We start from the raw sequence: 25,920 nt of genomic DNA on the forward strand, positions 1-25,920 counted from the left end.
CATTCCCTTTTAAACCCATAAATAAGTTTCAGATTGCTAAGTAAAAGCTACTTTAAACCACTTCAAGGCCAGAACAAAAGAAACATGCACATACAAAGCAGGCTTCTAAGATCTGTTAAATTAGATGCACGGCTAAGATCTCAGTAGCAGCTATTCCGTATCACTCTAGTAGGAAACAAAAATTCAGATTTACATACAAAGCATGACAGAAAGTATGGATAGATATAAAGGGAATCAAGTCAGGCAACCAATTTCTTTCAGTAAAAGTGACTACACTGCTACAGTACCTGAACAGATACCATTAGTGTACTAAGCATTGTTCCTTACACGTCATATATAGACAATATAAGAATGAGCTATAAAAACAATACATTAGCAGTGCACTGAAGTTTTGTTTCCCTCTGCATTCAAGAATTGTTGGGATTTTTGCTTCTCTGTTGCTCCACGTAAAATTTGATACATGCATCCAGGAGAATGTAAGACCAGAGAATGCATCTTTTATAATAGTTGGAACACGGTGAGGTTTGTGACCGCCTTGTGGGACAAAGGTTCCCCACACTACAGCACTGTACTGTTAAAGCCTTAAAACATTTTATGTTGTATGTGACTCAAACTGGATCCAAAGAACAGCTGCAGCTGTTGTGCAGGCTTCTTTAAAAAACAAACAAAACTCATCCTTTCTAACATCAGAAGTTAAGCACTTAAAACAAGCAGAAGAAAACCCACCCCTCCAGACACTTAGATTTCCAAAGAAAAATTATAGTTAAAAGTTAATTTTTCCCACCATTTTCCATTAAATTTTACCCATCACTTATATTGATGTTTTTAGCATAATAATCACAAACCAAACTATGTTCTTTCAAAAGAAATTAAAAAAGAAAATCCATCTAGCTGGCATAATCAAAAAACGTATTTTGGCTGCTTTACTCATTTCCCCTCCAAGGAAACACAATCAGGCTAATGACATTCTGCCCATTATTTAGTGACAGTATTTTAAACTGGTTTAGCTGGACAGCACAGATTACACTCTTCCAGCCTCTACTCAAATTCTCTGAAGATATGTAATTGTTCAGCACTACATAGCAGCTCAAATTCTTGATAGCATTTACAGTATGTAAAGAATCCTGTTCTTCATCTCTAGTTATATCAAAACCTCCTGTGATTTCCTGAAATTAACAAGATTTTTAAGTGTTCTCATCTCAAAGCAATAAATATTCATTCAACAATCTGTCAGATCCCCAACTTCAAAGACAACTGGCTTGGAGGCAAATACATGTTAATCACAGATTTTGAATTCTTCAGCAATTGAAGCTTTAGACCTATACTTCCAAACAGATTTTACTGATTTTCTTTCTTTTTCTTGCTCTTCAACAGAAGAAATAGGGGGGGAAAGGCAGAACAGAAAGATCAAGAAGCGAAAGGGAATATTTTAGTATAATATGAATACAATGCTGCAATAACAGCCACCTCGCCTAAAAGAGCAGGCCAGTGTGACATCACTTAATGTATTGTAAAGTAATTTGACTAAGCTGGCAAGTATGACGTAAAAACAACAGGGATTTTTTTTTTGGGGGGGAGAAAAGTTCATTTACAGTCTACCATTTGACTGTTTCTCAGATACTCATCACAAACACATTTATCCTTTTTAAGGCAGTATCAGAAGTACATTTTCACTAGTAATTAAAAGCAGTTCAAAACACAAAGTATTTAACTTATTCCATATCCAAGTAACAAAAAGGTAGAAAAGTTTTTAAATTATTATTTTTACCTTTTCTAGCTTTTTAGCCTCAATATGTCGCAGCACCTGTTCCCTCCAGTCATGAGGGACTTTACTTTTTCCTGGAGGGTCTAATAAAGAGTGCTCAGAGTTAACCCTTGGGTTTGATCTCTTCGAAGGGCTAGTCCGTGAGTAACTGAAGTCACTAACTGACATAGTTCTTTCTGGTATTTCATTCACCGACGGCCGAGCACTCTGTGGTCGAGGTACATTTGGACCATCAATGCTATACGTCCTGGCAGAAAGAGGTCTCTGTTGCCCAGACATTATTGGTGGAGCTCTTCCCATTGAATGCAAATCTCTGTATGTTAAATAGTCCCCTTCAGGAAGCTGGGTCCGCCTTGAAGGTCCAGTATCCCCAACATTTATAGAAGCTGCAGAAGATACACTGCTCTGCCTTTGAAGTGTGTGTCTGGTTGCTCCTGGGAGCAGTCTATCGTTTGGTGGAACAGCCCACATATCTATATGTCTCCCAGCCAGTCGTTGATGAGTGTTGTACATAGTGCTGGCTCGAACATTGTTATGATTGGAGAAATTCATATTGGCAGAATGTTTTACATAGCTGGGGGTTTCTGTACTGTCAGACCTAAGCAGACGCGAATGAGGTAAGCTGCCTTGTTCTACCTGGGTGTTTTGTTTCTGGGGCCACAAGGTGTCTTTTGCTGTTGCACTGCTGCTGTACTGAATATTATACTGGGGAGTGCAGAACACCTGTGCACCACTTGTCACTGATCCCCTCACTATGTTAGCACCTTCAGGATTGTGATTTGAGTCAAACTTGAACACAGTTTTTGTAGAAGATACTAAGTCAGATGATGATGACGACCCAGGAAAAACCTGCAAAGGCTGATCATACAGAAGAGTAGCAGATTTACTTCGGACTATGTTTTTTCCATCTGCACTATCACATGCTGATTTTACCACTGTGTTTGACTGTTGCAATCCATTCTCGTTGACAATATCGCAGATTTTCAGACCACCAGTGTCCATACTGGTGATGCTGTGAGATTTCATCACAGGACCACTTCTCTGTGGGGACAAATCTTCAGTGCTCCTCGAAACAGACAGCTCATCAGAATCGCCATCAACTGTAGTGCTTCTTGTTAGTTTGTCTTTACTGGGAGACTGTACTGCTTCCTCAGGATGTCCATTTACTTTATTTATAGGATATTTATTTCCATTTTCCAAGTGGTCACTTTCTTCTTTCATGTTGTTATTCAGAAAGCCCTTTACTGAGACTCTTTCCTGTGTTTGTAACCTTTCTACAGGAACTGGCACTGCCTCTTCACTAACCAGTTTATTGATGTTCATGTTTATTTGGTCTAATTTGTGAGACTCCTCTGTAGGAGTGCTTAGATCAACACCCTTTCCTATCAGGCTTAATCTTTCTTCAAGGCTTAATTCATATTCAGACAAATTTGTAACCTTCTCTTGCACATTTATTTTTTCTTCTACTGTAATGCTCAATTCACCTCCATTTTGCAAAAGGCTATTCAAATTTTCATCTTCGCGCCTGGAATAAAAAGATGACTCTTAAAAGAAATTCCAAAAGGAACCAACATATTCCTTTAAGAACTGTTTTAGAAATAATAGTCATCAACGTGCAACACAGACAGACTGTGTACAAAACAGGACAAAGACCAATCTACAACCAAATTTATGATTTGCTATTTTACCATTAAAGAAATATATAGAGGGCAACATTTGTGTCATCTGATTTCAGAAGTTTGTTGAAATGCAACAGGAACTACTAAAGGCAGTTTAGAAGTGTCAAAAAGTAGAGTGACAATAACTCAATTTTTTTTAACCAAATACTTGCAAGTTCCATGACAATTTTGGACAAGTGTCTTGTTTCTATTGGCAATTTTTTTAAAAAAATTGCACCTTCTAACCAACACCTCAAGAGCAAACTGTAACCATTCTTTCTAAGTTTCTAAAAGCCTTTTATAGTCACACTGGTAATCAAATTGATCTTCAGAATTATGCAATTAAAAACACAGAGCTTTTAAAATGGTATACTGAAGTATTCTGCAGGGATAACAAAGTATAAGGATTAAATTATTATACCCTGCTATGAAAACAGACGTGAACCATGTTTTGTATTTTATTTTGAATTTTATTTCCTTTTTTTGTTTTGTGGGTTTTTCTTTTTTTGGTTTTTTTTTTTTTTTTTTTTTTTGAAGAGAACTAGTCCATTATTTAACCTTATTTTAAAACACTGAAATTTAAATTATTTCATGAATGATTAATTAATTAATTAAAGGAATGGACACACAATACGAAAGAGTATTTTTCTATTTTTCTATTATATTTGCTCAGTGGTATACAGTATCTTACAAACCTGATCTTGGATAAAACAGCAGCATGTGTTTCTTTGTCTGGAGAACAGAGAGAAATATCTTGGCTACTGTCAGTATTTAAGGAAACAGAATCTGACATTCGAGAAGGAGAGGAACAGTTGCTGTTATTTTGATTGCTATTGTGGGTAGCTTCATCTGATAAGGAATCAGCATCTTTTGAATCATCTGAAATAAAAATTTGCCAGTGTAGTTAGACACATACATCTGTTTAATAGCCACTTAACGTGTATATGTTATGTTATTCAGAAATTGTCACTTGTTTTTCAGTAATTCTTACTACTGGAAACTGAAGTGTAAGCTAACACCTTTGCAAACTTTATTTAAACTTACAAGAGACTGCTGGCAACAGCTCCTATTTTTTAAATATTTGGCTCAATGTAAACAGCCCTCACCTGTTAATGAAATTTAACTTGTTGCTTTATTCCAAGTTTGCTTGGCATAAGCTAGTGCTACATTACATAATAATCCCCCAAAATATCTATCAAATAATATTTCTGTTTTTGCAATGATTTCTAAGTTTTGAATTACATAAGTCTATTAGCCCCTATGAAAATGAAGTACACTGCTTCACATGCAGGATTTTGAAAGCGTATACAGTTCCTGACTTTGAAATTATCATTGTTAAATAGCTATTTATTAGACCAAGCTCTCTGGGAAGACCTGCATCACTGGATAAGCTCTGTATAGTTTCATAAATGTAAAAAAACAAGAAGGAAAAGTTCTTATGCAGCTGGAATCCAATGCATTCCCATGCTTTGCAGATCACTTAGGACAACGTTTTCAGAGTAATTTACACCTATGCACATTGATCCTTGCATAATGTATGCATACTTACATACTACATCCATATAAATTTTTTCTATCTGTGGGACTTCCAGCCAGCCATGATTTTAATATAGCATACAAACAAATACACTTCAATTTTTGCTTCAAGACACAGTTAAAGGTGTCAAAAGCATAAATTTTGTGTAACTAATGTCTATCTCCAGAGACAAGAAAATAGGATTGACTTAGTACTTTAGTCAGGCATAAAACAAAGACAGCATTGATAAACATCAGCCTTTTCACCTGCATGTTGATCCTCAGCAGACTCTTCCTGCTACCTCCATGTCGTTTTCCTTCATCCCCACTAAACGTCACCGTTTTACATCTAACGACCAGAAAAGCCTTTTGTCCCGGAAAGTACTGGACTAGGATATCATATGAAGCAAAATACAATTTCCTTTCCAACTTTAAATTATGTTTTCTCTGAATCCTAGGTCACTCCTTACTCTCAGGGAAATAGTTACCCAATCAAAATTATCTTTCAGAGAATATAAAACTTAGGTAACAAAAACAATGTTTGGAAGTTTACTGTTAGAGGAAAGAAGAAAATAAAATAGTAAAGTGGTTCTGGAGATAGAGTTGCCACAAGAGAACTTTATTTTTAAACCTCTGGAAGAGAGCAGAGCTTCCCTGAGAAATTTAAACAAGTGACATTGCTGCCTACAGCAGCAATAATTCACAAAATCTGGGGGAGGAGGGAAATATGGAATATTTCCAAGGTAACTACCACTTTCTGCAATGCTGCTCTTAAGCGTATCAAGAGTCTGTTCAAGCTAACAGTCCCTCACGCATCTCCTTTCCCCCTCTGCTTTTAAACTGATGACAAGAATCAAGAAAATTAGGATATCAACATAGCTTTCTCTACCACATGCTCAAGTATAAGACATCGCAGAATTTTTTTTCTGCTTTCATTCTTTAACTAGAGAATTTATCCTCTTTCTTTTAAAACACACAAATTAAATCTAATTTTACATAATTTAATTGGAAAACCTAGACACTTGGAGTCAAGAAATTATCAGAATCACAAAACACTTCTATTGCTTTTTTATGATATCTAACCTTTTTTGTTATTGCTAAGAGCTACCACTTTTGGTTGATTCATGGAAGTTTCTATCAGCGGTGGTCGCATTTCTGCCATTTTCATCTCTTCATCAGAGGAGAGTTCTTCTGACTCCTGCAAAAGGAAAAACAGCTTTATGCTGTGCATTTTAAAGAACTGTCACCCACTGAACAATAAAGGGGAAAAAATAAAGAAGCAAGATAGCATAGGCATAACATAACAACTGTATAGTGCATTTGTAGTGCAAGTCAATTGAATTTAGTCATATTTGCCAATGAATTATCTTTAAGCAGCAGCACATGCAGACTTGCACTGTCACTGATGAACTCCATGGAAACAACACTCAAACTGGTAACTTCAGCTGCAAAAACCTACTTGGAGCAAGCAGATGAAGCCTCTATTCCACTGCTGGAGAGAACCTCCAGTTGAGATCAAGCCAGAAAGTTATCACTGAACCAGCAAACACCCTAGACTGACTACCTAGGTATTGGTTTTGCAGAACAGAGCTCAAACTCAAACAGCTATAGAGTAGCATGACCAAGACAATCTTAGGAATGGAGAGCTATGCTGTGAGAAAAGACTGAATGAGCTTGGCTTGCCTAGTCTAGAAAAAAAAAAATCCAGTGTACCTTTGGTTTATATCTTTAAATTTACACTGGGGATAAATTCCAAAAGGAAGAAACGTTATTTAACTTTAAGAACAATGGCAGAGGAATAAAGTGATACGAATACATTTAAGCTAGAAACCACTAGTTCCTAAGCATAAGATGGAGCTCAGTGCACCTACGAAAGAGATTAACTGACAAAGTGGCTGCAAGAGCAGCCATGCGACTGATTCAGTATCCTACTGCCAGCCCTATATTCCTAACATCTTCAAAACCCCAATTGTTTCCAGTAATACTTTGAAGGAAAAAACCCCATCCTTTCAGAAAGTGGAAATTTCTTTCTAGTAAACACGTTTCCTATTACAAATGCTACAAAATCCACGTTGCAGATTCAAAAATAGTCTGCCAGTGTTCACTTTTTCTTACAAGTTTCAGAATATTTAATCTGTGGAACCTACTGGAGCACCACCTTTCCACGATACTAACTACCTGGCCAGTTCTTTGGACTGCAGGGAGAACAAACCTGACTGAGATGTAAAACAAGCTACGATAGTCTTCATTAAAAATAAAAAATAAAAATCCATCTGTTTTTCTCTGCAATCAGAACAGACCACCTCTTCACTGCGTCTACCACATTGCCTTTCCTCTTGAATGTGACATACAATAAGCGTAACCAACTGTCCTGGGTTACAGTGTAAAATGTGCCAAAAGGAAAAAAAAAATATTCTATTACCATCTTCAGGAGCTGTTGAGACCAGGTGGGGCGGCGCTCCCTGCCTCCCCCCTCTGGACTATCTCCTGTTACTGGGCACAACAATGCCTTATCGCCTGACCCATCGATAACTGGCTCCTGGGCTATCTCCTGTAATGGCCCATCAAGGAACTGCCTCACGACTCCCCATCCCATTGTGAGATGCTCCGCCCGGGGGGAAGGAGCCAAGCAGTCCATGCCAAATAAAAACGGAGATTTTGAACACCCTAGCAGCCTTTCTTCCACTGGATTCCCAGAGGAGCTTTTCCCCCCACTGGAGTTCCAGAGGACAAGAGCTACCTACCTACCACTGGACCTTCCGAGGAAGACCAGACTCTTTTACCTGATCGCTGCTTCCACAGAACTACATCCATCGCTTCAGGAGGACTGCAGCCAGCATCTTATCGGACTGCTACTGCCACCCTAACAGGGTGTCAGGTTGTATTCCTGACTCTGTCAGTGTAAACCAGTGGGTTGTTTGTTTTTCCCTGCCTTGTGTTATATATATATATATATATATATATATATATATATTAGTAAAGAACTGTTATTCCTATTCCCCATATCTTTGCCTGAAGGCCCGTTAATTTCAAAATTATAATAATTTGGAGGGAAGGGGGTTGCACTTTCCATTTCAAGGGAGGCTCCTGCCTTCCTCCACAGACACCTGTCTTTTCAAACCAAGACACCAACATTGAAACGAAAAACTTAACGTGCATGCAAAGTTTGGTATCTGGATTCAAGTCCAACTGAGTTACCAAGAGGATATTATATGGAAGTAAGGAATTCACTGTCCCTGATAGACTACACACTGCTGCCTCATTTAGTCACTGGCATAGAGCCAGATGCAAAGAACTGCTGTCACTATCATTAGACAACCAGTATGATTTTCTGAAATTATGCTTTTAAACTAAAGAAAAATGTCAAACCCAGTATTTTCATAAAGTATGTAGACGCAGGAATATGCTAGTGGGGAAACAGCCAGCAACAGCCACAACTGCTTGTCACAAAGTCTCTTCAGCAAAGGCATGATCTATACACATTCCACTGCTTACATAACACACAGAGGCAAAAAATAATCTGCTTGTGAAACTACGAAAACAGCATCTTCCAGGTTGTGGCTGGCAACTGATTAAGTGACAAGTTCCAAAATTTGTCATAAGCCTGAAACATTTTATATAAATGAATACATGGTGTTTGTCAGAGAGATGTACAGAGTTCAGAAGTTAAAAATCTCTGACTCTTTGTAAGAGGTAAATACGATCCAAGTCACATTCAGGACAGCTCACTAATGCACACAGAGGAATACGTATTTTTAAACCCAACTTTCACTTTTCATTTGAAATGAATATGCATAGTCACTTGGATATACAAGTCTCTGATTGCTCCCAACTACTCAGATATTTTGTCATTTCAGTGAGAATTGACAATTGAGCAAATCCTGGAAAATTCTAAGCAGGAGTCTTTCCACTTTTTGACACTTAGGTCAACTTCTAATCAAGTTTGCTTATTTTTCTTTAAATGTACGTATCTTTCATTATGAACTTCTTATTAGCTATTTCAACTTTTACTTAATATAATCTGAAGTGAGAAAATACTGCATTGCAAACCATCTATATTTACATTTATGGATGGAAATTTTCTGCTACTGTCAACATAAACTTTCGTCTCCCAGAGTAACAAATTCAGCACAACACCAGCACAATTCTTTGACTGCTATGATGTTCATTGCAATGCCATACCTCAAGCATGTCTTCATGGTTGACAATTGTTTTTGTGTTCTGCAAGGTTTTAACAAGTGCAGTCATCTGTGAATTTGTGGTGCTGTGCTCAGCTTCTGGTTCAGTAGGCTTCTGCACAGAGCTTCCTGCTGAATATTGCTTTCTCTCGTCTGCTTTGTTCTTTATTGAAGCAATTTCTGAAGTCTACAAGATTAAGAACATTAGCAGAAAAAACACCCTGAAAGGTTTTGAGTAATGTATTTAGAGTTAATACTATATATTTTGGGAAGCCATGGAATGGAAAATCTGAGCTTTGAAATTATGAAGTATGAAATGCATCAGGTATGAAATACAGAGAAATCTCTGAGGATTACTGAGGTACAGTCCCTTCTCTTTGTCAATCAGTTTTACTCTCCTCCTTATTGGGGGTCAATTTATACCATTAAATTTCCAGCTATATATATAAATAAATATAAAAAAATATATATAAAAAAATTTTTAAAAGACCAAAAATATCTACAATGAGACATGTCAGCAACAAACAGTAGTCCTATCACCTATCATGCTACATCAACCTGTTAGAGACTCCTGACTCCTATGCCAACTTGCTGTGACTGCCTTCCCAACTTAGCAGATAAACCTCCAGTCACAAGGGCAGCAGTAGTATCCTTAGATATTACCCTGAACTTCACTGTGAAGTCTGGCAGATAAAAGAGTATCCAAGGATGACAAAGATGCCATCCTCCAGAAACCAAAGCAGCCAGCTCCTCACGACATCCACAGTTTTAATGTGCCTGAGAAATCAAGTCACTTTCCTTGTTCTTACTGTCAGAGGAAAATTGCTACTGCAATCCAGACATTTATCACAGACTTCTTCAGATAGTGAAGAGGTAAGTTCTGTTCTTTAACCTGACAATTTTTCTTGCTAAAGCATTAGTGGGTAAGGAGAAGAGAATTAAAAGGAATCAATGACACTGAATCTTTGCAAGCTCTAGTAAAATCAGAAGAGAATACTCTGTCTAACCTTTACCCCCACATCTTTCACAGAAACTGTCTGTAATTCTCGTTTTGACTCCTTGGCAGGATCTTCAGTAGATTCTTCATCCTTTAGCCTATGTACAATTGTCTGGACTGTTTTGACCATATTCTTCAGTTCATCAGGATATGGAGTTGGATATCTCTTCAGGTTGCCTTCCTACATAACAAAAAGCAATAATATTCTACTTTTAATTAAATGCTGTAATTAAAACATCAGCTTTAAAACAGACAATGAATTAGGACAAAACACTGAACAACCTAGCATTTCCACTTTACTGTTCAACTCTACCTGCATCGATGCAGACTTAAGTTTATAAAACCCAGGAAGTGTGCCCATTGATTGCAAGAATTAGGACAATTGTAATTTACTTAAAGAAAAATCAGGATTAATCCTGGTTTCCCCAGTATCCTTCTCCACAGCACCAGTGACATAGTCTCCTAGTTATGCCCTACATTGCCTTGCGTCAGCTGAGAGTTCTTTCCATGTGCACCACTTTAAATGATCTGGCCAAAAAGAAACCCAACACCCCCTCACCCTCTAAATGCCAAAACCCATGGTGTTTTGCCCTGTTAGATACTCTTAACTAATAACTGAGGATTTTACCTCTTCAGCTGAGCGAAATCCACAGACGAAGTAAGGAAAAGGATGTGATTTAGGGGTTGGGATAAGAGGGAGTGAAGCGCCAAGTATTCAAAAATAAATTCAATACTAACCCGAGGCGGTGCCTCTCTCTCATCTTTGTCTTCATCACACTCAAATGCCACCTGAGCACGCTGTTTCCGCTGTTCCTCCCACAGAGATGGATTGAAACTTTCATTATCAGATATGAACATAACTAAAAAAAAAAAAAAAAAGACTTTCATAAGAATAGGATACATTATGTGAAATGGATGTCATCTTTCTCTTGGATGGGACTGGTGTGCTTTTGTATACATTATTAAAAGATAAGAGACTAGCAGCACCATTAATTGAAGACTACCTGCACTGCCACAGCTTTACGAACTTGGCTGAATTCTCATCATAGTAAAACCCCTATCTCTAAAGTAAAAAACTGTATACACACAGCTGTACACTAGTCTTAAAACTCACACTTGAAAATTTTCAGCAGAACTCTCTGATGCAAAGTATTTTTATTCAAAAATATGTATAAACATGAAAATATGTATTTGTGTATATATAAATGTAAATTATACTTATATAGATTTATATAGCCTGACTTCAGTGAGGTGGTACCATTAAGCATGTGTAAAAGCATTCACGTGATATCATTTAATGAAAATTTTCAAATGAAGAACAACAATGACTCAGTGACAAATACCTGCATTATTACTAGTACTTAAAAAAACCCTAAAGCATCTAAGACTTAAGGTAAACACATGATTTTGCAGATGTTATATAAATGACAGAGCTTTACAAAATATTTCTTGCTTAATTTTACAAGACACAAAAAAATCTTTTTTGGCACCCACTGTCTCTTATCCTAGCATGTCTCCATGCCTTGTGTTACATCAGCCAGGTTCTAATTCAGAATGCCAAATAGTCTAATAAATCTGCCACCACCACCCCAGCAGATGTATATCCTTCACTAGCAACGCCAAGACTGTTCATATTAACTACTTTATATCTGAATTAGAAAAATAGTTAATTACAGGGCTCAACAAGTGTATTGGAATATTTGTTACTCTGTGTTTATTTGGTAAACTTACAATTTTAATGCACCTGAAAATATCACCAAAACTGTTCCTGACCAAAAGAACTTGATAAAGAATTTAAAAAATTTTAATTTTAAATAATGCTACCTACAGAACTTTAAACCTGCCCAAATCACCACCTCAGAGGCAGGTTTTCTGTCAACTTAAGGCAAACAAGAATCCCTGCCTTTGTCTACAAAAAGAAATCCTGGTACCTGGGTAAAAAAAAAAATTCAAATGGAGAGAATGCTTTCCGGAAAAATCTTGAACTTTGTTGAATCTCCAAATGATTTTATACTTCTCACATTCTAGGAGAGGTATTGCAGATGAATTATCTGCATTAGAGGGCACTAAAAGCGATGCACGATTTACTGGTTTTGCTGATATATCCTCCCAGTGTATGAGACACTTGTACCGTGGAACAGCAAACGTTGCCACTTGACACCTGTCAATTATTTCTGCTGATATATTTTCCCCCCGCCCTCCATTTCTGTTAAAGCAGCACAAGCTTTTTCCTTTTGCCTGCAGTGGAAAGAAACTGGAGAAATAAAGAGATTCAATTCACTCTCCCTAACTCCTGAAGGGGTTACTCCTGGAATGTTACTTACTTTCCTAATTATTTCACAAGTGTACAGAAACAAATTCCTGGCAAGATTTGGCCTAACCTTTTATAAATCAGTTCAAACCAAGTGTGAGCAATATGCTTTTTTTCTGGACCAATAGCCTTTTTCTTTTAAAATAAAATACAGAATTCTATATACTTTTAAAAAAATATGTACTTGCTAATGCAGGAAACACTTTGTCTAACATTCTGTTAAAACAGTCAGTCTAAAGCAGACACGTGCCAAAAAGAACTTCACCCCAAACCATTAAGCTCTGCCAGAATGAAACAGGGTGTCACGCTGGGAAGGGGCAACGTGATCTTGCCAGTCCACTCCTCACCTTGCTCACTGAAACAGTTTCACAAAAAATTTACCAGTGTAGATCACATTAAGTTACTGTTCTCATTCTTCACATGTAACTCTTCATCACTTACAAGTTTACTTCAAACTTATATTTAAGTATTACCTAGTGAAAAATCGTATTAGCTAGGCAGTCTTCCCATTATTAAAGGTGAGCATTCCGCCAAAGTACTTCAGAAATTCTTACCATCCTCGGTCCTTGGTTGCTGGGGGAACATGTAATTAGTAAGCACTGTTTTTTGCGTGTCAGGGTCAGCTTCTTTTTGAAGAGGGATAAGTGGTTTAGACTATGAAGCAAACGAAAGAAGGATTAAAAAAAAGTAAATATAATCTATGAAAAAAAAGTAAATATGATCTATGAAAAAAATTAAATATGATCCATAAAAAAAAGTAAATATGATCTACGTATCACAGAGCCTGCCTGTCCTGTTACTCTGAAGACTACTCTGCCTTGTATTAGATCATTTCTCCTCTGAATTATTTTCACAAAATGAAGTTATTAACACGTCTGTCTTTGATGACTGACTTTGATTGTGAACTGAAACTCAGTAACAGCTTTAAGAGAAAGGCATACACTGGATATTAAAAAAATAATCCAGTTTCTTGCTAGGACTTATTACTATCCCAAAGCAGGCTAATCTGGAATACACAGATATATTCGGCCATTTAAAACTGCAGACAATCATATAAAGAGAAAAATTGCGTACTCAGTTTTTCATATTGACACCAGATGGAACATCCCCCACCTCTTACAAAAAAGGGCAGGAGACTCTTGAAATTACTGTATTAGTAAAACTGCTTTCATTACACTACACCTGAGGCTGGCAGATTTCTGCCAGCCCTGTACACCTTAATGCTGTTCAGGAACTCAGCACAATGCAGAGGGCTTCAATGCACAGCAAAAATATAAGCCACAAGAGCATAAGTTAACTGCTTAACAGCTTGAAACTCGGACAGTCACAGAATTCAAAGGTGTGGCAAGAAACCTAGCTCAAAAAAAGGCCTGCTAAGTTTTCCCAATGGTATGGCTGTGGAAGAAACATGCTACACATACAAGTACTAGCTTACCAAGCACTACTCTCCTTGCATGAATTAAGAAAAACAAAAATTAAAAAAACCCAGCATCTGTTAAATTGCACTTCCTAACAGAACAGAACTGTGCTACAAGTACAAAAGTCACCAAAGACAGGTAGGCTCAGTGTTGTTTATTTCACGAGAACAGACATAGCAACGTCAAGGAAGTATTCATGTATATACATGGTACCAGGTCTCATTATTTAAAAGATGGCTTTGTACTTGGAATATTATTCTTGTACTAGGAATAAAGTCATCAATCATCTATTTTCAATTTTAAAAAGGTTCACCTGATTGTCTGATAGCCACATAGCAGTGAGCTGTTGCAGCTTTGTAAAGGTAAATGGCAAACTCTTCAGTCTGTAAATTACAACAAGAATTTATGTTACATTTATCAATACTGTTAAAGATACTTAAGAAACAATCCTGAGTTAGCCTATAAAAATGTTTAAAAAGGAAACTTACAGATATAGTTAAATCAATGACTATGGACAGCTGAAAGGCAACAGCATTTAATTTACATTTAAAGCTATACCTGGAATCAAAAAAAAAAGCAATGAAAACTACAAGCAAACAAAAAACCCCACATTTCTGCCCAGTTTAGCAAGCAGCTAAAAAAAAACTGACAATGTAACTTGAATTTAACTCAGTTCAGTGACTTGAACACAATTTTGAAGACAATTAACCAAAATTAATTAATCTGAATCCTCAGCACTTTATCTTTCAATATAGCTGCACGCCAATTAAGAAAAAAGTGCTACGCCTTTTTTACCAAGATACACGTGTGGGAAAGAGGCTGCGTTGGATAATGGAAGCTCTGGCATTAGTGGATAAATCAAGTTACAGATGGAATACAGGGAAGCTGGATTGGCAGAACAGAAGGGAGGAAGAGCTCAGTTAGACTTATTTCTCCCAATATATTTCAATTCTACAAACTGGCAATTCCCAAAAGAGAAATGTTTTGGCAGTTTTTAATGACCAGCTCTAATAAAACACAACTCTTTTCCCCCTTTCTTAGCACACACAAGTGTTTTGCACTATACTGTGATACTGTTTTGTATCCATTGTATGCAATACAGGAAAGTATTAACTTCCAAGTAAGAATCAAAAGTTTTAAGAAAAAAACCAAATTCCCCAGAAAAATACATGCTAACAATCATGAGTGTACTGAAGCTGTGCTTCAATGCATGTGCCATGTGCCGTCATTAAAATAAAGACAACTTAATACAATGGAACTGCAAGACTCAAAATACAACAACACCACATTAAATACATGCATCTCAAGTCAGCTTCTAAGCTGTACATGTAATAAGGAAAGATGGCACAATATACTCATAACAATACCGCTACATTATTATTGCATTTTATACAACTTCTATCTGAATAAATGTATTCACAAACCTGTTGTCACTCAGATTGATGACTTTTAATTTCTGCATATCACCCATTTCTTCAGGGAGAAATTCAAGCTTATTAGAATGCAGAAACAACACTGTTACATGCTTCCAGTTTCCAATCTGAAAAAAAAATTAAAAATTAATTCATCTTCACAACCCTAAATATGCAAATTTTTACTGTTTTAAAACAATTAGTATTACAGCTATTGTTGCCTGTAAAGTATAATTAGATTTTTCTTAATATTAAACCTTCTTTTAGTTTCAATACACTAGTAACAAGAATTTAATTATTTGAAAACCTGTATATTTGTATACACCCTCCTTTACAAAAATACATGAAGAAAATCTTCTCAAGAATTAACTTATCCAAAAGTTGTACAGACTATATAGTCTAAAATACATTAAAAAAATAATTTTACAGTTTTGTAATTAAATACATACCTCTGATGGCAGCTGTGTTAAAAAGTTATGATCTGCAGCAAATGTCCTTATATTAGAGAGCTGCCCAACAGATGAAGGCAATGTTTCAATCTCATTGAAACTACAGTCCAGTTCTTCTACTGATATTAAGCTGCAAGAAAAAAAAAATTACTCCTCTACACAGGTTAATTCATCCAACATTAACTGAACACTTTAAGTTTAAATTAAGTTAATACTACTATTAATTACAATAATAAAATTTAATTCAAAACAAAACTCTGAAACCCAACGAAATTCAAATCGAAGAAAACTCCTTTACTAATTGCCTAAAACGTGTTTGGTGGTTGTTTTTTGATTTGTTTTGGTTTGTTTGTTTTGTTTTCGTTTGGTTTTGGTTTTAAATCTCCTTTACATTGTCCTCACAAGAGTGCACTCACTGAAAACAGGCAGGTGAGCAACATCAAATGTTTGCGTACTACATGAAAACACGCTAGCGCAAGGCACTGAAAACATTCAGAATGGGATAGATCATAGCCAAACAGGAGCTGAGTCCAGTTTCTGAACTAGAAAAGAATTGCAAGACTGAACCTAAGGATCTGGCAGTGAAGAAGCATTTTCTAAATTCTGACAATAAAAGATAACTTATGTTACTTATAATAAGAGAAAAGAAACGGGAACAAATACCCTTCATTTGTACAGCAAAATTCTGAACCAATTAATTTTGCTGTCATTTGCAAGTTTTAAACTCAATTGCTGAACACCAAATTACACTTTTCAAAAACCTGCTGATGAATAGGTGAAAATTCTCCTTTTAACACAAAAAAAGATAAATATGTATGTGCTCGTGTTCAGATTCACTTTTTACAAGCTTTTTGATAGTGGTACAATCATCTGCAATATTTACCAGACACAGCTATGTTACTGCCAAAACACAGTTTCAAGCAGCTGACTGCTTTTTTAAACATCTTGGTTTTCTTTCACATTCAATTTTTCTCTTATAGATTGGTGGCTGCATTAGTAAGCGAGGAACATATCTCTTGATATTAAATAATACATAAAGAACATACATGCTGCAAAGTAGAAGTAAGATATGAAAGCACTTGCTTTCAATTTTATTAAGACATTAACACACAGAAGAAATTAAATCAAGTAGGTGTAAAAACATTCAAAAGAGGAGCCACTGTTACAGAAAAGTGTGCAGAAAGGCAATTCAACCTTTTATTCAGGTGCAATACCTACCCTCCTATGGAGTCTGGCAAATAAATTAACTGGTTTTCATCAATTTTAAGTGTTGTTACCTTCTTCAGGGAACCTGTAATAAATAAACAAGTAAATCAAAAAGGACATTTGAGTTCACTAACCTTAGTTTTAATTTTAAATTGGGAGGGGGGTGGGGGGTGGAGAAACTATGGGTAAGCAACCACATCTTCTGTATACCTTTGTGCCTATAGTGCTACATACCAAAGGGAATAAGCAGATGAGCTTACAGGACTTGTTTGCCAGCTCACCATATGCCAGCCATTGCAGGGAGCCGGGGGGGGAGGTAGGGAGGGGGAGAGAAAAATAATTTTTTTTTTTTTACTTTGTTACAGTCAACAGTTTCTCACTCATTGACAAACTACTGGATAAAGTGAAAAATACTCCAAAACAAATACGAATTTCATTACTCACCTATGCATTACAGCTTTACCGAAAACCGGCACTTCTAATCAACTGGAATTTAGATCTGAAATGCCATTTGTCTATTTTCAAGTTTTCTGTGTCTAACCTATAAGCTTTTAAGAACATGAATTAACTGAAAATACAAACCAATAGACTCTGGCAGTTGCTGAAGTGAATTACTGGATAACAGTAGGTCTTGCAGGCTTTCACAACCTGAAATACCTTCTTCAACTACTTCAATGTTGTTTTTAGAAACATCCAAGTAGGTCAGTTGTTTCAAAGTGCCTATGAACTAAAAGCAAGAGAAAATAATGCATTCTAGAAAGCGCAAATTCAAAACAAAAAATTCAGCAGATTTGACAACAAACCGTCTCTCAAGTGTAATGCCAGAGGAAAACAGAGAACCTATTTATAGTGCTGAAATACAATTTCATGCAAAATATTCAATCTTTGTAATGAAATCTTTGTGCAGATACACACAGTTGATGTTTTTACACACACGGAGACACACCGCAGCAATTCCGCAGGTCTCTAAAGTCAGTCTGCTACAAATTCAGTTTGATCAGTTACCGTGTATCACAGAATCCAGTAACTGAAGCTTTAAAACAGACTTCAAACAGAAATAGATAATGTAAAGACATCATTAGGCTCCAGTAAAGTCTTTTAACTCATATTTTTGCCTTTTAACTCATATTTTTGTCTTTTGTGTAAAACTGCATCCTACTTAACCTCAAAACCAAAATGAATGAAACCTTAATTGTACTGAACTGAAGAAACAAGCCAAAATATAAGCTTGTATTACCTTTCTGTATGAACCAAAAATAAGCTTGAAGATTTGTGCACATGACACTACTAAAATCCTCACAAGGAAGATGCAGTCACTTTTGTAAATACAGTTTTATTTCTACTGTAAAGTAGAAAAGTTCAATACACGCACTCAACTCTTCAAGGAAGAATTGGCTGAAATGAGGAAGGACAGTAGAGAAGACTACTGATTAGGCAAGAAAGCCTCATGTCAGAAGACTGGTAGTGATTTTAAGTCTGAAAACAGACCAGCTGCTTCCCAAATTTCAAATACTCATCTACTAGTTTACTACAATATAAGCACAGGTTCACAAGTACTGCAATAATAGGTCAGCCTGGACCCCATGTAACTGTGAGATGTTGGGAACCCATGCGAAGTCCATAGAACATTTTCTCAGGAACTGGCTGAATAGGCACTGCTTGCTTTACAGCCGTGACAAGTAAAAATTCACACAACATACTTATCCTGCTCTGTGAAGGACCAGTCAACCCTAAATTTGATCCAGGATTTCTACTCCCTTCCTGAATTGGAACATAATTTTTAGACAAGAGGTATACAACTTTCAATGAAACAAAAGCTGCGTACGCAGCTGTCATGATCAGCGACAATTTCTGGGTGGCCTAGTTAAGCATTTAGAGTGGCATTTAGCCTTTTGGCTTTAAGGAACATTAAAATTACATAACAACTTCAACATATGTGATCGCTGATAAAACAAATACCACTGTAAATTAAAATACTAAATGTTTAACACCGTAGAAGAACTTACCCCTGGAATAAGCGTTAGTCTATTACCATCCATCCAAAATTCCTTTAACCCACTCAGTTGTTCAAGTACTTCAGGCTGTAAAGGGAAGCTATTTTTAAAAAACTTCATACAAAAAAAATAATGAAAGGCACAAACAACTTCAGTGATTCACCTGTTGCAACTTTAAGTAATGTCTTACTATAGGTGTTATATATACTTTTTTCACTGGGTCAAAGAAAAATCAGATAATTCACTTTTTGAAATATAAATATATATTAGATATACAAATATCTTCTAAGAACTTGATCACAGCACTAAAACCTTAGAGAAACTGGGGTTTGTTTTTTTAAGGACTATATTATTTTTCAGCTGGGATACACAATAAATAAATAAAAGTTACGTGTATAATTTCCTCCTTCATGGAAGAGGTCTAAAAGCCCTTAAATTCTATCACCTCAGAAGACCTGTTTTTCAAAAACCACAATGATCTTGTGGTTTGGGAGTAAAGGGAAACAAATTTTGATTTTCTAGCAACAAAGGGTGCATCTGCAGATACAAACAAAGCACGTCATCCATAAAGTGAAGTGCAGGATTGTGCTTCCATTACAACTCATTGGTGGAAGTGTCTCATGTATCAGCGAAAGACCACTTCTTCATAAACACCCATGTTGCATATGCTCTCCTATTTAAACTTCCCTCCTAAGAACGTAATGCAAAACAGGTGCTAATGCACCTTAACAACTACAAACAAGTTCAGCCAAATGCAGAACTAAGATTTTGTTCTACTGTAAATATACAGCATTCCTGTATATTCCAGTTGCAGTCCTGACTCCAAATAATTAATTTTCCAAGAGAAAATCTTAACTGAAGATGACCTTTCAGACAGATCTTTATCCAAAAAAGCAGTTTCAAACCTTTTTGTGCTTTTACCAAAAGGTCTTAATGAAGTAAGTTATTAGTAGTTGACTCTTGTAGCTAAAAGGCTGGGAGAGATGATGCAATCAGCCAAAAATATAACCAAACAGGTAATTTTGCAGCCTATATTTAGTTCCTGGCTGTGATGGCATAGCATGGGCCTGGGCATGTTACTTTAAGGCTTCCAAACAAATGTCAACCCTGTAATGAGAATATGGCAGTAATGGTAATGGCTAGAAGTGTGATAATACTAATGAACAATTCCTTAAATTCACTCCCCTATCTGCCCAGCCATACAACTAGGCAAGTGTTCATTCAGCTCTGCATGATCTACTGGTAACACACAAATGTTTGACTTTATTACATGGCAGGTCAGTATGTCCCACTACATTTCTATCACAACTCCTTCATCCAGGGAAGTACTTGTAGAAGCAGAGAGGTAAGTGATTGTAAATATAACATGTATTTGTCTGTGAGATCATGAACAGGAAACAAGTCAATCCATGCTGAAGGAAACACTGAGCACCTGAACTGTAAAAACTCTTCTGTTTTTAAGTTTTAAAACACTTAAACTTAAAAATTAATATAGTTTCCTTGGATCTGAATAGTTTGTACACAATAACAAAGGCAGGTTATGCACAGCTTACACAGAACTTGCAACATTAAATACATGACAAATTTAGAATTTATTACAAGCCAAACAATATATTTATAATTCAGACACATATTACCATTAATTTTTTACCAGTACAGTAACTACACTACACCACAGTGCGTTACTTTCAAATTGATGGAAAATATACTCATATTCATCAGAATATGCACATAATTTTTTGTAATAGGCTCCATAAAGTAGAGTAAGGTATACATAATATTTGCTCAGTAGTAAAACTCTCAAGCTGCTGTTTACATTTTCATATCAATTAAAAATAGTTTAAAAGATAAAGCGATTTATGAAAGATACAAAGCTTTGTTACTATGACAAAACTCACCACTTCTGTGAATTCATTACTTCCTAAGTCCAGTCTCTCCAGCTGAGTCAGTCTGGACATAGTTCTGCACAGGAAGGGGATTAATAAGGAATTAAGAAAATATCAGTTATATCCAACCTTCCTGTATCCATACAAATACATTATTTTAAGCAGTACTAAGTAGTGATGCTGTTCTGTAACTGGACTGATATCTAAATAAGGTCAAATTTTCACACATTGTTCAATAAGGCACGTATTAACGATCATACTGACTGTTGACTGTCACACAGAGTACACTGCCACTCATCTACAGATTAGTTGACAAAAGCTAAAGACCACCAGAGTAATCTTTATGATAAAGAGTAACTCAATGAAGTTACTCTTCTTTTGAGTGCTTCAGCTTTTCACCTACAGTCACAGTAAGTCTTCTCAGCAACCAAAGGCTGGTTAACTACATATTTTCCTCTCAAAGACAGACCACTGCCTAATGATCAGCTAAAACAGAAAAGACCACTGTTGAATCACAATAACCAACAACACCCTTCTGCCTTTCCAGGGTGCTGATAAAGTTGCTTCCATATGATATGGTCTGGAATCCTAGTTATTTCTCTAGTCCTACAACAAATCAGATTACTAAATTGGATTTTGTGACACATCAATATTCTTTAAGCCAATTTATGGAAAAGATTAAATCAATGCCTGAAATGATGTAAAATCCATTATTTCAAGCTGTGTTTTGGCAACATTTTTCCTCCATTTAAGTTTACTTAGGGGACTCCACAGAGATTATTTACCACTGCACATGGTGGTCTACACAACTCCAGTCAACAGCAGTATTATCTAAAAATATTTTCAAAGGGGCTATGAATCCCTCATATGACGTTATGTTCTGTATTTAGAATCACAGAATCATTCAACTTGGAAAAGACCTTTGAGATCATCAAGTCCAACCATGAACCCTACTCTACCAAGTACACCCCTAAACCATATCTCCAAGCACCACATCTAAACGACCTTTAAACACATTAAGGGATGGTGACTCAACCACCTCCCTGGGCAGCCTATTCCAATGTCTCACAACCCTTTCAGTGAAAAAATGTCAAGCCTAAACCTACCCTGGTGCAGCTCGAGTTCGTTTGCTCTTTTTCCATCATTAACTACCTGTGAGAAGAGACCAGCACCGACCTCTCTACAACATCCTCTCAAGTAGTTGTAGAGAGCAGTAAGGTCTCCCCTCAGCTCCTTTTCTTAAGACTAAATAGCCCAAATTCCCTCAGACGCTCTTCACAAGATTTATTCTCCAGGCCCTTCACCATCTTCGTTGCCCTTCTCTGCGCTCTCTCCAGCACATCAGTGTCTTTTAGTGAGTGGCCCAAAACTGCACACAGCATTCGAGGTGTGGCCTCACCAACGCTGAATACCGGGGCATGATCACCTCCCTGCTCCTGCTGGCCCACACTATGTCTGATACAGGCCAGGATGCTGTTGGCCTTCTTGGCCACCTGGGCACACTGCTGGCTCATGTTCAGCTGGCTCATGTCGACCAGCATCCCCAGGTCCTTTTCCACCGGGCAGCTTTCCAGCCACTCCTCCCCAAGCCTGTAGCGCTGCCTGGGGTTGTTGTGACCCAAGTGCAGGACCCGGCACTTGGCCTTGTTAAACCTCATGGCATTGGCCTCAGCCCATCGATCCAGCCTGTCCAGATCCCTCTGCAGAGCCCTCCTGCCCTCGAGCAGATCAACACTCCCACCCAATTTAGTATCATCTGCAAACCTATTGGGGGTGCATTCTAACCCTTCGTTGAGATCATTGATAAACACATTAAACAGAAGCGGCCCTAGCACTGACCCCTGTGGAATACTGCTTGTGACCGTCTGCCCGTTGGATTTAACTCCATTGATTACCACTCTCTGGGAGCTTCTAAATGGTAGAGTAGTTTTTATTATGAGAATATATGTAAGAACCCTAATATCTTTTTAAAAGATCTACATGAACACAAGATGCCCTATGCAGCTATTCAAAGCTTCAGTTGTTCTTCAAATACACCAAGTACTACAATTGTTCTGAATATACAGTTCAAAAATTACATTCTATTGAAAAATGCCTTATTTATTGAAAGTAAGTTAACGTGATTATTAATATTATTAATTTCCAAAAAGGAACACTCAACATTTGTCTATAGATTTGATTTTCATTACACTATAGTAACTATGCTGGCGACAAACCAGGACTTCAGTCTAAGCAGGCAAAGACATGATCAAGACAAAAGCAGAAGCCATTTTTTGCACTGCACACATAGTATACACAGGCTTTAGGGGAAAGACTTTAATCACAGTACCACCATCTCAAAGAAGAAAAAGAAAAAAAACACAGGAAAAGACTACTTTCAAAAGAATCTGAGAAACATTTTCCCTCATTTCTTTAAGCTAATGAACAGGATGATTATCAGTAAACCAACTGCTAAAATTCGTTTTCGAATTGTTGCACAAATTATCTAAGTCCCTCTGAAATACTGCATAAGCTGAATTTCTCAAAGCTTTATGAGACCATGCCAATACCACTTTTAGTGCCATATTTCCCCCAATGCATCTCCCAGAACCACAGCTGAAGACTCACTTAAAGGATCTAGCATATCATTCTGCAACATATCTCAGGCATTCTGCAACATATCTCATAGTATATCTCGTGGGCAACACTATGCGGTACCTTTACTGATGGCTTCAATTTAAAAAGGTTTTACATTTCTTCAGTTTTCAAGCTATGTTAGCTAGACTATGGGCTACTAGAGAGAGCAGTCCAAAACTCCACTTATGATCTAAATTTCAGTCTCAAAAAGTAGATTAAGGGTGATCACAGCTATATGGGACTGAATTTGATTATTTCAATAATTCATTGGGGAGGGTGGGGGAAAGGGGCTTATTCTAACATTTTTATATTTCTTTCATTTGAACACTTTTGAGACAGTGCCTTGATTTTTATTTGAATGGCATCTTCAGCTTATAAATAAACACAGATTTTAAAAATAAAGGAAAAACCCCAGGTAACACCAACACAATGAAACCAGTTCAACCTCATTTAAGTGAATTTTGATGAGGCTGAATTGAAACTAAGTCAGATGGGGGTTTTTACTGCAGCTTGAGATGAGTGGAATTGCCTTCTTTCAGTTCAACATGAACTCTTGGGGTTTTTTGTTTGTTTGTTTGTTTAATTTAATTGTTTTAATGGTTTGGTAAAGATACAACAACAAAAATCAGTCTCCCAGACCAACACACTCCAAGGTCTGAGTGATTTTCTTTTTTTCCTTTCTCCTGTACTCCATTCAACTCTGAGGCCAAATGTTTACCCAGCTAACACCAGATTCACAGAGTCTAAGCAATAAAGCTCCTCTCCTCCCTGCTGCCAAACCACAGTAGACACAAAAATTCCACTCCAGTCCAACCAAAGATCTAGGTGCCCTTTTGCCATCCCGCTACTGTTAAATCCTTAAAGGCTCCAAGGCAACCCAAAGTTGCCATTCTTGCTTTAATCTTCACTGTCTTACTAAAAAATAAAGTAAAATAAAAACCTGTTACAGTTTCTCATCAAGAGTCCCGGTCTTACCATTTGGAACCAGAGTAAGTATCTGCAAAACAAATGTTATCTAACACTGACGGTATAACAAAGTAACTACTGATTTGGGGCTGTTTTTTTTTCCTTGCCAGCATGTCTGTAATCTAGTAAATATACTCACTCAACTGTAAACCGTACACAAATGTGTTTGCAAGACCTGGGCTTCAATTACTTTCACCTTCTTCCCCACTGTCTGCCTAACCTATAGCACCTTCAGCTACTCTATAACTAATATCACTTTGCTTTTCTGTATTGTTTATAGAGCAATCACACCTTCAGCCAAAATGCAAACAAAGCTTCCAATAATGTTAAAGTAACAGGAAAATTCAGTGCTAAAGGAGTAGGAATACAGGACTGGAAAAAAAAATTTACTAGATGACTGAGTTACGCTTACTTCTGTCTTTGCCACAGCACTATGCAAGCCCTTGCATAAACTGAAAAACCTATTTCATAATTCATATTATTGAACTTGCTGTCAAATCAATCCAACACTAAGGGATCAGGTAGTCTAAATTATGCCTCAGATTCTGATGTTGTAAATAGTCAGCTTCACTAAGGTTAACACTACAGCTTACTTCAAGTAGCATACAATTCAAAAGGTATGTGTGACAGTAAGACAGGGCCCTGAATCATCATAATTACACTCTGAAATAACTTGCTTCTTTCTAAAAAGGTTACTCTTTATTGTCAATTAGGCAACAGACATAAGCTTAAAAAAAATCAAAAGTAAACCTTTTATATTTCCATTGGGCTATACTCCCAACTTTTAGCTACCTATCAAACAAATGCCTCTAAAATAGTCTCTGTGTAATTTTGCTTTCCTTTCAGTAGAAATATTTTCATTGAGCTAGTTTGTATTGTAATACTGCCAGTTTTGCAGTCTCTGGCTGTGGATAAGCTCCAAGCAAAACGACTTATTTGGCACAAAGCGAGGTTGACTTAGTGTGTTGGCATTAATTACCCACTGTGATTAACAGTCTTCCAAGCGCTTCATGCTTTAGTGTAAAATTTATACGTATGTTTAATTCAGCAAGAGGGCTAGATGATTTTGTAGAAATTTATCCAAACACATTTCTCATTACCAATATGAAAGAACTAAGCTGTAAGTATGGAAATATCAAAAAGGCGAGAGTGACAGGGAAACAAGAAGTGATAGTTGTATTCTATAGCAAAAATATTAGCATGTACTGCTACATCTTATTAGCCTCAAAAAAACCCCTTTGTTTTTTCTACTGTTTAAAGCTGTATAGCATGTTCCTTTTAAAACATCTACTCAGGTCTGGAAAACTCTCTAAGTTTGAATTTCACATTAGCTTCTGTTCTAACATAACAGTCAAAGCCAGGCCACAGACACTTTTGTTGGCCAGGTTAACTGCTGCAGAGTTGTATTATCCTGAAAGACAGATTCAACTCTTGCATGCTATGAACGCCACATAAGTGTTTTCTCCCCAGTGTACATCATACATAAACAACGTATGTTTCTAATGCCTCACTGTAGCAAAATCCATATTAATATGATTAAACAAACAAA

General features: G+C 36.7%; 1 protein-coding gene across 1 annotated transcript in view; it reads right to left on the reverse strand.

Annotated features, from left to right (window-relative positions):
* The window catches only part of ERBIN (erbb2 interacting protein), an 80,307-nt gene that overhangs the window by 14,022 nt on the left and 40,365 nt on the right, over positions 1-25,920 (reverse strand). Inside the window, exons 7-20 of the mRNA XM_086480382.1 lie at positions 20,802-20,865; positions 18,916-18,990; positions 17,492-17,636; positions 16,922-16,994; positions 15,704-15,833; positions 15,267-15,382; positions 14,156-14,225; positions 12,979-13,078; positions 10,852-10,973; positions 10,124-10,294; positions 9,121-9,303; positions 6,022-6,136; positions 4,119-4,302; positions 1,769-3,290 (exon numbers count right to left, since the gene is read on the reverse strand). Of these exons, the coding sequence (XP_086336508.1) occupies positions 1,769-3,290; positions 4,119-4,302; positions 6,022-6,136; positions 9,121-9,303; positions 10,124-10,294; positions 10,852-10,973; positions 12,979-13,078; positions 14,156-14,225; positions 15,267-15,382; positions 15,704-15,833; positions 16,922-16,994; positions 17,492-17,636; positions 18,916-18,990; positions 20,802-20,865 (3,070 nt within the window). The remainder of the gene's footprint in view (positions 1-1,768; positions 3,291-4,118; positions 4,303-6,021; positions 6,137-9,120; positions 9,304-10,123; positions 10,295-10,851; positions 10,974-12,978; positions 13,079-14,155; positions 14,226-15,266; positions 15,383-15,703; positions 15,834-16,921; positions 16,995-17,491; positions 17,637-18,915; positions 18,991-20,801; positions 20,866-25,920) is intronic.

This window comes from Leptosomus discolor, chromosome Z (genome assembly GCF_034619465.1).
Source record: "Leptosomus discolor isolate bLepDis1 chromosome Z, bLepDis1.hap2, whole genome shotgun sequence".
Lineage (NCBI taxonomy): Eukaryota > Metazoa > Chordata > Aves > Leptosomiformes > Leptosomidae > Leptosomus > Leptosomus discolor.